Source organism: Bombina bombina, chromosome 6 (assembly GCF_027579735.1).
Source record: "Bombina bombina isolate aBomBom1 chromosome 6, aBomBom1.pri, whole genome shotgun sequence".
In the NCBI taxonomy this organism is placed as follows: Eukaryota; Metazoa; Chordata; class Amphibia; order Anura; family Bombinatoridae; genus Bombina; species Bombina bombina.
This window is the reverse complement of record NC_069504.1, coordinates 886706403-886719151: the sequence shown is the minus strand read 5'-3', so window position 1 is coordinate 886719151 and position 12749 is coordinate 886706403. Positions and strand designations below refer to the sequence as shown.

Below are 12749 nucleotides of genomic sequence, written 5' to 3'. Positions count from 1 at the left end.
GGGATATAGCACAAAAAGGTGGGGAAATAGTTGGTCTACAAGAGACCCATTTTAAGAGAGGTTCCATACCTAAATATCTACACAATACATTCACTCAACATTATCATAGCTCCCACAACAAAAAAAAAAGATTAATGGAGTAAGCATACTCATTCGCAGTTCTATACCTTTTCAATTAATAGAACAGAAAAAGGACACAGATGGTAGGTTCCTAGCGGTGTGTGGGGTTCTCTACAATAAAGTAGTCACCCTGATAAATATATATGCCCCTAATCACAAGCAAGCAGCATTCTTTAAATCAATAATTCCCCTGATTCAGGATATTCAAAAAGGCCAGCTGATAGTTGTAGGAGATTTTAATTTACCTATAAACCCTGCCCTGGACAGTTCCAACCCCAACATACATATTGCAAAAAATACGCTTAAATCTGTGTGGAATTTAGTCAAGTTATTCGGCCTACATGACCCGTGGAGGGTCTCCAACCCGGATCGGAGAGATTATACCTTTTTCTCCAATCCGAATAAATCATATTCAAGGATTGATTATATCCTAGTAGATCATCTCACTTTATCCTACACAACTGCCATAGACATATCTCATACAGTTTGGTCCGATCACTCCATGGTCAGATGTTCGATAGATTGGCCCTCAGCCCCTATTAGGGAGTTTAATTGGAGATTAGACAAATCTTTACTTCTGGACCCAGAGGTATATGCAACTCTGGAAACCGAACTACATGAATTCTTTCACAGAAATGTCCAAGAAGACATGTCACCATCTATAGTTTGGGAGGCCCATAAGAGTTATATTAGGGGTTTACTAATCAAAATTAGAGCTAATAAAATCAAAAGGCAAAGAGAAGAATATCTACATATAGCCAGGGAAGTCACTCTCTTAGATCACTTGCACAAACTCCATCCACAAGATGACAGTATCTATCACCAATTAAAATTTTATAGGTCTAAATTGTTGTCTCAATTACACATTAAAGCACAGAGTCTGGCACTTAAACTTAAGCAAAAATTTTATTATGATGCTGGGAAACCTGGGTGACAACTAGCTAGATCGCTCAAAAATAAGCAAGCAAAAACATACATCCATTCCATCACTAACCCGAGTGGGGGGAGAGTAGAAGATACCAAACAGATTGCAGACACATTCAAAAATTATTACCACACACTTTATAACCTATACCCCAAAAGGTCTCTATCAGATCACAAAAAGAAATGCATACAATACCTTAAAAAGATCAATGTCCCTTCAATCTCCGAGACAGATAGCAAGATGCTACAGGCACCCATTAGTCAAAAAGAAATCAATGAAGCAATAAAGTCACTAAAACCTGGAAAGGCTCCAGGTCCGGACGGGTTTTCCGGATCATACTACAAATTATTTTCCCAAATATTAATACCACACTTACTAAACATGTTCAGACAGATTGACAAAGGTAATACCCTACCTGAATCAATACTTCAAGCTGTCATCACGGTTCTCCCTAAACCAGGAAAGAAACTTGATACCCCTGCAAACTATAGGCCCATCTCCCTTCTAAATTTAGATTTAAAAGTTTTTGCCAAAGTCCTTGCATCTAGGCTTAATAGTCTCCTTCCTTTATTAATTACACCAAATCAGGTGGGTTTTGTACCGCGGAGAGAGGCGAGGGACAATACAGTGAAACTCTTAAACATCATAGAACACATTAATAGAAATAAAACACCATCTGTGCTTTTGTCTACGGACGCTGAGAAAGCGTTCGATAGACTGGATTGGACCTTTCTAGAGACTACGCTCACTAAATTTAACATTCCATCCACATTTATAAATAAAATTATGGCCCTATACTCCTTCCCTACTGCCCAAATTAGAATAAACGGTACCCTTTCAGAACAATTTGAAATTCGTAATGGCACCCGACAAGGCTGTCCCTTATCCCCGCTCTTGTTTATTCTATCATTAGAAATGTTAGCTTGTAAAATAAGAACCAATGAAAACATTAAAGGTATAAACATTGACAATAAAGAATATAAACTATCTATGTTCGCAGACGATGTTCTGATGTCGCTGTCAAGTCCTCTAGGGTCTCTCTCCGCGGTGCAAAAAGAATTAAAAGAATATGGAGAGGTGTCAAACTTCTCGATAAATTTCAACAAATCAGAACTTCTACCAATACACCTATCTTCCAATGTCACCACTAATATTCGGAACAACTGTCCTTTCGCGATACAGCAGAAATCCATAAAATACCTGGGAATATACTTAGCACACAGTCTAGATTCGATCCGCACAATCAATTACTCCAGGTTATTGAAAGTAATTTCTAACCAGGCCTCGTCCTGGATGTCAAAGAACATTTCTTGGATAGGGAGAATTAACACGGTCAAGATGGTACTATTACCAAAAATTCTATATATACTACAAACGCTGCCCCTCCCAAACACTCTTAAATACATACAAAAACTGCAAAAAATGTTCCGTTGTTTCATATGGAGGGGGAGACCATCAAGGGTTAATAAGGCCTCAATGTATGCCCACAAAGACAGGGGTGGGTTAGGTGTTCCTAATTTACTAATATATAAACAAGCCATATCTCTTCAAAGAATTATAGAATGGAGTAGAAATAATAATGATAACCCAAAACACTGGATACAGTTAGAACAGGACATCTCAGGGGTACCACAACTAGGTGGCCTATGTTGGCTACCCAATTCACTTTCCAACACTCAGAATAACTTCACCTCCACAGTAACAGCTACCATCTCGGATTGGAAATATATCCGAGATAGATACAAGGGTATTTCTAGTGCCCACTCCCCACTGACACTGTTGTTAAACAATCCAGAGTTTTTAGAGGGTCAGGGGTATACCTTAGGAGAAGACAATAGTTTAATTGGACACATCCCTGTCGTTCTGTTAATCAATTCTGGGAAGATGTTGCCTCACACTGATTTAAAGGAAGTGGGAAAGGGGTTTTTTGACAAGTGGATGCGCTACCACCAAACGAGACACTACATTATGACACACAGAAATAGGATATTGTTGACAAGGCCCGTAACACCATTTGAACAATTGTGCATGTCTAGATCACCGCATAAGGGGATCATCTCCATTACATATAAACTGTTACTCTCAGCTACCGCACCTGACCCACATAATTACGTGAAAGGTTGGGAAAAGGATCTGCTTGGACCTCAAGATCCAAAAGGTATGGGAAAACATTTTTAGTAGCATAGCCCACTCGGCACATACAACACATGCATTAGAAACTAATTATAAAATACTGTTCCGATGGTACCTAACACCAAGCAGAATGAAACATCTCTTCCCAGCGGCCAATGAAAAATGTTGGAGATGCATGAGGGAAGTGGGTACTATGGGTCATGTGTGGTGGTCTTGTACAAAGATAAACACTTTTTGGAAAGAGATATTGGACGAGATAAAAATTGCCTTGTCATGCAATGTTGTGCTCTCCCCACATGTTTGTCTATTTAACATGCTTAAGGATATCAATTGTAGTATAAGAAGGAATGTCGGGCATATTATGCTCAACTCAGCTAAACAGCTTATAGCGGGTGCGTGGAGATCTGATAAGATCCCTACACTAGTTGAATGGAGGGAGAAGGTGAAAAAAGCCTTAATGATAGAAAGATATCACTATTTTAAAACAAACAAAATTTCAGTATTTAATTATATGTTTTTTTACTGGGAATCCTATGTCAGTTCTAGCAAGTGAGTTTAACACTAGATGGGGAGCGCAACAATCTCCATTAATCTCCAATTTCAATGCGATGGCCTCTTGCGTTGGTTTCATTCAAGGGTATTAGTATTTAAATGTTTCCTTTTGATGCTCCATGATTAGGACAGACTTTTTCTTTACACATTTTAATAGCATTTTTCCTTTATCACTAGAACAGTAAGGAATATAGATATCTATGCTCTGCAGTAAATTGTTTAGGTTTTAGGTTAAGATTGTTTACGGTTATTTGTTATTTCTATGTCTGACTAATGTGGTCACTAACATCTCAGAATACACAAACTATGTGAAGTAGTAGCTTTATAGTAACTTCAGGAATCTCAATGTGTTGTGGTAAAGTAAAAGATTTTTGTTTCACTTTGAAGTTAGTCAAAATTGCACGCTTTTGATTCGAAAACTGTCGTCATATTCTTTATTATTTCAGATGTTGTGCAATCTCACTTTGCATTCTTCTTGTGTATAACATATTTTGTGATATGTATTCTCTAAAAAATTTCAATAAAGAAATAATAAAAAAAAAAAATAAAAAAAAAATGCATGCTCTATCTGAATCACAAAAGAAAAAATTTGGATTCAGTGTCGCTTTAAGAAGAAAAGACAATGTATAGAATCAATTAAAGTAGGAAATGAGAGATTGTCAAATACTAATGAAATAAGTAAGTCATATATTTGAATATTTTCAAAGAATATATACAGAGGGGAGTATTAGCCAGGAGGAGGGGAAAAAAAACACAAAGCATTTTTGGGAAAAGATAAGGTTACCTAAGATAGATAAAGAAAGCCTGGAAGGAATAAACAGTCCTATAACACCGGAAGAGATAAAGAAAGCAACAAAAGCAACAGCACTTAATAAAATGCCTGGTCCCCGATCAGATCCCAATAGAACTTTATAAATTATTAGAAGAAATAACCTCAACATTAGAAGGACTTTAACACGTTATATGTTAAAGGCAACCTACAGTCTAGATTTTTTACGACATCAACAATTTCTTAAACATTAAAAAAAAGATAAGGACCCAGAAGAATTAAGCTCATACAGACCTATTTCGTTGTTAAATGACAACTACAAAGTATTTATGAGGGGCCCGTTAATCCACAAAGACCAAGTGGGTTTTATGCCAAATAGAAACTCAATGGCCAACCTGAGGAAACTACAACTGACAAATGATTACTACTGGTATCAAGCCAAAAGGGAAAGCAGTAAAACTAAGGCAGATATGGCTATTACGTCAATAGATGCAGAAAAAGCATTTGATAGGATTACTTGGGACCACTTATTTAGGACAATAGAAAAATTTGGGATTACAGGTTCTTTCCTCAGAATGGTGCAGTTGATCTACAAAAAAAAAAAAACACAGGCTAACATCAATTAATGGCTGCATTACTCCTAACTTTTTTTCTCCAGAAAGGAACCAGGCAAGGGTGTAAGCTCTACCCTTACCTGTTTAATTTGGCCATCGAACCATTGGCTATTTATTTGAGAAAATAAATCGAGGGTGTACGGTTAGGTATAACAAAAATTACCCTGCTATTATATGCAAATTATTTATTAGTCTTCATAAGGGACACTAAGAAATATTCCTATATTAATTCAGGCCCTGGAAAAGTTTAGTATGTTTTCAGGCTATAAAGTGAATATCAACAAATCAGAGATTTTCTGGATACATAAACAAAGATAGTTATATGAATTGTCCATTCAAAGAAGAAGATCTTAAATATTTAGGTATTAAGTTGGCTAGAGATCCAGACAAATGGTATGCACTAAATTACCCTCAAATATTGGCAAAAATTAAGATCTTGCAAATTGTGCCAAATTTCCTTGATCCTTGAGAGGCAAAATTAATCTAATTAAAATGGTAATATTTCCAAAGCTTCTGAATTTATTGCAAAATTTGCCTATTTTTTATTAAACGCAAGGATCTAAAATCCAATAAAACAAAATTGTTTGAGATTTTTGTGGGGTAAAAAACGCAACGCTTTCGCACTACAAAATATGACTGTTTAGAAAAGGAGGTATGGCCTTTCCAGATGTGGAATTAAATAACTTAGTATGCATGGGAAAATTTGCATTGGAATGGCTAACAGAGGCAGATTATTACGCAATAACAGGATTAGAAGAACCGATAGTTAACCCATACTCTCTCAAGGCTCTATTGCATTACAAAGAGAACTTCCAAAAAAAAAAAAAAAAAAAGTTAAAAAGCTAAGCACCATTAAATATTTGATCTTCGCCTGGCATAAATTGGTGAAAATACTACAATTAATCCTAGGTGGTCAAAATATTTGACAATAGGCGGTAATCCCAACTTTGAACCTGCAACAGACTCGAAAATATTCCAGAGTTGGAAATTGAAGGGACTTGTGTATGTAGAACAATTGAAAGACAAGGAGGCTAGGTGCTGTTAATCTTTTCAAGAATTAAAAAGTGAGTTTGGGCTCCCAAAGAAGAAATGTTTGGCCTATTTGCAAGTACAACATTTTTTTTTAAATAAAATAATTAAAGAATACTCAGAAGACAGCACTTGGGATGGATTGAAATCAGTGTTAAATATCTATAAACAAGGAAATCCCTCCATTTCGGTTTTATATTTAAAAAAAAAAAAAAATATAATAATTTTTCAAAGGGCAGTAAAGATAGGAAAAATAGCAGCAAGCTGGCAGCAACCAGTCCAGTAGAGAGAATACAAAAAAAACAAACAACTTTGTTCTAATAGATAAGGCAACACTATCAATCGCTTAGAGAGAATCCCGTACCAAAATGGTAAATAGGGTGTACATCACCCCAGCCCTGAAAGCAAAATGGGATAAAATAAACAATAAATGCTTTAAATGTAGACTACCGGTAGCTGACACAGCGCATTGTTTATGGAGCTGCCCGAAAATTCAAAAATTCTGGTTTAAGCTTAATTTTTGGTTAAAAAATGTATGAAGAGCCTAGAATACAGGTAAATGTTAAATTTGTGAACACGGTATTATTGATAGGGAGGTCTCTAATTTTGAAGCATTGGAAGTCCAAAAAGAGTCCCAAATTATTAGAAATTATTAATAAAATTAAAAGGACAATTCGATACTGGCATTAAATTAGAACCACAAATAAAAAGCTTCCTTGGTAAGTGGAAGAAATTCATTCAGTCATTTTCTAAATAAAAACAAATACGTTTAAATGTATCCTTTTAGAGATTCAGAAGTTTTGATGGGCGCAATGAAGAAATAGTCACCTGATTGTAGTATTGCACGAATATATGTGTTATTTTTATGTGTATTATTTTATCATAAAACGTAAAATTCCAACAATGTGTGAATACAGGGTCGGCTCTAAGGGGGGGCAATGCCCCCCAAATGGAATGCTGTGCCCCCCAGGGCAAAAGAAGTGATTTTTTTTTATATTTTAAAAGTGACGGAACATCCAGGGTCCCAAATGTCGCATCAACCATTTGCAGCCACTGGACCCTGGAGATCCGCCACTGGAGGGCCCAGCTAATCTCTTTACTCTCCTCTATTTACAACCAGATAACAAATAAAGTTGCATTTCCCTGCTGGTGCCCTCACAGTTAACCTAGGGCTTGCAATGCCCCTCCTCCTGCTAGCCCACTTACTACAGAGCTGAAGTGAGATGATGACATCATCAGACCTCTGCAGGAAATGCTGGGAGAAGCTAATAGTCAGTGAGAGGGAAGGCAGAAGTAATTTTGTGAAAACACAGCCGTATAACCAATGTGTGTGTGAGAGTAGTATCCCTTCCCTATTGTGCTTTATATCCTGGCAGCCACAGATAAAGAAGCAAATTGGGAATTCCTTGGTTTCCCTACTGCAGGTTACACAAAACAAGTGTGCATTGTGCCTGCTTTATCTGCAGTGATCAGTGTAAAATGTGTGTCATATTATAGGTGCTCAAATACACACACTTCAAATGTAGCTGTGGGACAATGAGTGAAATAGCCTTATGTTTATTATTTACATGTTTCAAAACATCTCCTATTTGTCCCCAAGGTTGTTATATATATATATATATATATATATATATATATATATATATATATATATATATATATAAATAAATGTGTGTGTATAGGTGTCCACTGGCTGTGTCATATGTGGGAGACATTCCTGAGATATGACAAATGTAACCCCTGCACTGCCATAAATCTGGTAAATGTAACTGCTGCAGCACTGCCAGACATCTTGTAAATGTAACCCCTATACTCCTTGAGATATGACACATGTAACCGCTGCACTTCCAGAAATATAAACAAATCTAACTCCTGCACAGCCAGAGATCTGATAAATGTAACCCCTGGACTGCCACAGTAGGTCTGCTCTTATTTTGACTCTCATACATGCTTTTTAAATGCGTGCCCCCTCGTGAAAAAAAAATGCCCCCCCCATTTCATTCGTTCTGGAGCCGACCCTGTGTGAATAAGAAAACAGAGATAAGCGAATCAATTAATGTGAAGTAGGTATGGGTTTTCATGTTATGTAATTATTCGTTTTCACCTAGCCCTGCGTGGCGGCTTATTTCTGTTATATTTTCTTTTTGGTACCATGCTCACATTTTTGGATCTAAATAAAGAATTATAAAAAAACAAAAACAATTCAAAGTATAATCTAATACAAATAATAAAATGTATACTCCTTCACTCAAAGGATAGTTATATAATTATATATATACCAAAATTTACCTTCCAGTAGTTCTGTTTTCTGATGAATTAAAATTTGATCTAACTGCAAATGAAAAGAAAGAGACACTAAATAATAGGTTAAGAAAAATGCAAACTTACATGACATATAATGTTAAAAAAAAAAAAAAAAAATGGAATACCTGGCTAAGATATTCCAGTGCACTGGGGGTGTTCCCAGTGCTTACTGGTAGGTAAGGTGCTCCTCCAGGGGGAGGGTCAGGTTGGGGATGTAATGAGGGGTGACGGAGGTGCTGCGGAGGGATGCTGCAGCCAGGTCCTGGGTAATCATGGAATCCAGGGGAGGGTGCAGGTGGAGCGGGTGGTGCAGAGGGACCGGGATAAGGAGGAGAAGGGTATGGTGGGCTTTGGTAACCAGCAGCAGGAGAAGGATAACCTGGTGGAAAATAGAGAAACAGGACATTAGAAGATTTGCCTAACAAATCCTTGCAAGCTTTGCATCTTGTAAAGGGACATTGTAATACAGTAATAAAGGAATGTGTCATAGCATATTAACTAATGTATATGTTTAACCTCTGCAAAGGAGATAAAAAGTTCCACTTGGGAGTCACAATACATTACTGCTCCTGAGTGGGGTCTGGTTGGGGAGCCAATCAAAAGCAGCATGTGCATATAGTCCCTAATCACTAATTGTGTCTGGATTAGGAAAGCAGGAGTTAACACATAGTAACTAATATTTTATTATTAAATTACAATATTTATTTCTGCCAGAAACATGCACAGTCCCATCCTCTTGAAGGGACACTAACCCCATTTTTTTTTTCTTTCATGATTCAGACAGAGCATGCAATTTTAAGCAACTTTCTAATTTACTCCTGTCATCAATTTTTCTTTGTTCTCTTGCTATCTTTATTTAAAAAGCAGGAATTTAAAGTTTAGGAACCAGCCCATTTTAGATTCAACACCCTGGATAGTGCTTGCTTATTGGTAGCTACATTTAGCAAACCAATTAAGCAAGCATAACCCAGGTTCTGAACTAAAAAAGGGCCTACTTTTTAAATAAAGATAGCAAGAGAACGAAGAAAAATTAATAGGCGCAAATTTGAAAGTTGCTTAAAATAACATGCTCTATCTGAATCATTAAAGAAAAAAAAGTTGGGTTTGGTGTCCCTTTGCCTCCATTGGAGGTCACTTAACGACCAAGGACGTGCCTGGCACGTCCTCTGGGGTTTGAAGCTCTGGGGTTTGCCAGCAGCTTCTAAGGTATTGCAGTGATGCCTCAATATTGAGGCATCACTAAAATACCTTTTTTTAATGAAAAAAAAAAAAAGACTATTTTAGTACAGGCAGACTTTCTGCCAGTACTTAAAGGGCCACTGTAAGTAAATATTTTTTATGCCTGTTACTAACTACCCCAAATACGCTTTTTATCAATAGCATTTCATTAACACATCTCTACCGTATATCAGAAATCTTGTCTGCAAATTTAATTGTTTTCCAAACCCACTCCATGGGTATCCTTTGCTCTGTACCAATCCGTTTACAATACCTAGGTTTCAAAATGGCGCTTTAAACACAAAGTTATTGGTTCAAGTATTTTGAACACGCAGTGCTGAAAATAGTGGGCAGGATAACGTGACACCGGCGAATAAAAGATATAACTTTTAGAACGTTATGAAAACTTCGTTTTGGAGAAAATATAGGTCAGTAGGTTTTAATTAATGTTTATTAACTTTAATATGTTAGTTGTTTAGCTTAAAAATTATAACAGAAAGTAATCCTTTAAGATGGCGGGGACAATTGTGGGGTGGGGGAGGGATGAGATCTGTTTGAGAGGGATCATGGGGTGGGATGTGTCAGGAGGGAGGCTGATCTCTACACTAAAGCTAAAATTAACCCTACATGCTCCCTACAAGCTACCTAATTAACCCCGTCACTGCTGGGCATATCACAAGTGTGGTGCGCAGCGGCATTTAGCGGCCTTCTAATTACCAAAAAGCAACGCCAAATCCATATATGTCTGCTATTTCTGAACAAAGGGAATCCCAGAGAAGCATTTACAACCATTTGTACTATAATTGCACAAGCTGTTTGTAAATAATTTCAGTGAGAAACCCAAAGTTAGTGAATAAGTTAACGATTTTTTTTTTATTTGATCACATCTGACGGTGAAATGGTGGCATGAAATATATCAAAATGGGCCTAGATCAATACTTTGGGTTGTCTGCTAAAAATATATATATATATATATATATATATATATATATACATATATACACACACACATGTCAAGGGATATTCAGGGATTCCTGAAAGATATTAGTGTTCCAATGTAACTAGCGCTAATTTTGAAAAAAAGTGGTTTTGAAATAGCAAAGTGCTACTTATATTTATGGCCCTATAACTTGCAACAAAGCAAAGAACATGTAAACATTGGGTATTTCTAAACTCAGGACAAAATTTAGAAACTATTTAGCATGGGTGTTTTTTAGTGGTTGTAGATGTGTAACAGATTTTGGGGGTCAAAGTTAGAAAAGTGTGTTTTTTTCATCATATTTTATAAAAAAAAAAATTATAGTAAATTATAAGATATGATGAAAATAATGTTATCTTTAGAAAGTCCATTCAATGGCGAGAAAAATGGTATATAATATGTATGGGTACAGTAAATGAGTAAGAGGAAAATTACAGTTAAACACAAACACAGCAGAAATGTAAAAATAGCCTTGGTCCCAAACAGTCAGAAAATGGAAAAGTGATGTGGTCACTAAGTGGTTAAAGTAACAGATTTTTTTAATTTTATTTTTATCCGGTCATACAAATACTATGCAATATGTTGCCATATTAACCCCCTCCTACCAGCAGACCACAGAGTGCGATTTACTAAACTGTAATTACCTGGAGACGCCATATTCAATTTGTCCATTCCTCACACATCAGTTTTCCTGTAAAGTACACAGTGATTAAATTAAAGAGATTCATAGAATGATGCTGAGAAAGATAGAAAACTGAAAAGTTTAGGAGAATAATGCAGTTTTGGTAAAATGGCTTAAACTAAAGTAAGCACAATTAGAAGATATTTAGTTGGGATGCTGGGTAGGTTGTAGTGTGGATGGGTTGGTAAGTGATACTGTGTGTGGGTGAAGTTGCAGTGCACAAATGAGGTTTGATGGATCAGCAAATTATAATACTTCAAGTTACATTACTTCAGTCTGATTAAAACTACATGGTTATAGGATCTTGGATGGAAACATTGGGTTTCATGGGTAAATTGGGCTGGGTTGGGTGCGGTTGAGACTGTGTTCTGTACTATACATAAAACCAATTGTTTGAAAACAGCTGAAGAATTCGAGGTCTGATTCATCACAGACACTGGAAGAGTGAGTGGGAGGAGAGAAAGCAAAACAAAGAACCAGGCTGAGGAAGTCAGAAAAGTAAGTGCAGAAAAAAGAAGCCTCGTATAGGCAGAAAAAAATAAATATATACGAAGAGGCTGTAACAGAAATATAATTATAGAGGAGACAAGAAGAAGCTTCATCCATTGTACAGAAAGTGTGCCCCACAGCAGGTCTTGCTGTATTAGGACAGTCTCCTACCTTGTTACCCCCCCGAGTGCAGCTAATGGGGGATTACCGGCACCCTCCCCCTCTGGCAGCTTCTCACTTTGCTGCTCTTTCTCGTTCTCTCTTTCTCAGGCTATTTTTTTCCTTGTAAGGGGGAGGGATGAGTCAAGCTCTGCCCAATGAGAGAGGGCAGGAAGAGAGGGGAGGAGAGCTGGGGTGCCTCTGTGGGAGAGAACGAGATAGGGGAGGGAGAGAAAGAAAAGAAGAAAAGCTGGAGAACATCACGGAGGAGGAGGGGAGTGGGAGAGACGGAGCACGAGAAAAAGATAGCTATTTAAAGAGTGAGGCCAGGTCACAGGTGTTGACTCTGAGCTGGCACTCTAGTTTTAGAATGGCTGTCTGTGGGGTAAATCTGGTTCTTGCACTTTTATATTTGAACAAGTCTGAAACCATGAACTGTTTCACCATAACCACAAAGTGTAGTCTCTCAGGAAGTGTTATTTTCAAGCAAGGTCTGCTACTCATTCACCCACTGGCAAGTCCCGTTCCGTGTTTTAGTAGGAACTTTCATTTACAATCACAGCTCTATCAGAAATTGTCATCCATAAACACTCTCTTGAAGTGTTACACTAAACACTACTATAATATAGCACAGAAACTTTTCACAGTTACAGATTTTATTATTATAAAGTGCTAAATAATATTAAGTGGCTACTACTAGTTCAGAGACCTATGATGTTAGAATGTTGTCACACACAGACAGAAATTGTCACTGTCTCTGCACTGGCTGACACAAT

General features: G+C 37.0%; 1 protein-coding gene across 1 annotated transcript in view; it reads right to left on the bottom strand.

Annotated features, from left to right (window-relative positions):
• LOC128663862 (phospholipid scramblase 1) overlaps positions 1–12095 on the bottom strand; it is a 50092-nt gene extending 37997 nt beyond the window's left edge. Inside the window, exons 1-4 of the mRNA XM_053718409.1 lie at positions 11986–12095; positions 11288–11334; positions 8572–8825; positions 8432–8474 (exon numbers count right to left, since the gene is read on the bottom strand). Coding sequence (XP_053574384.1) covers positions 8432–8474; positions 8572–8825; positions 11288–11315 — 325 coding nt within the window. The 5' untranslated portion in view covers positions 11316–11334; positions 11986–12095. The remainder of the gene's footprint in view (positions 1–8431; positions 8475–8571; positions 8826–11287; positions 11335–11985) is intronic.
• Positions 12096–12749: the final 654 nt, after the last annotated feature.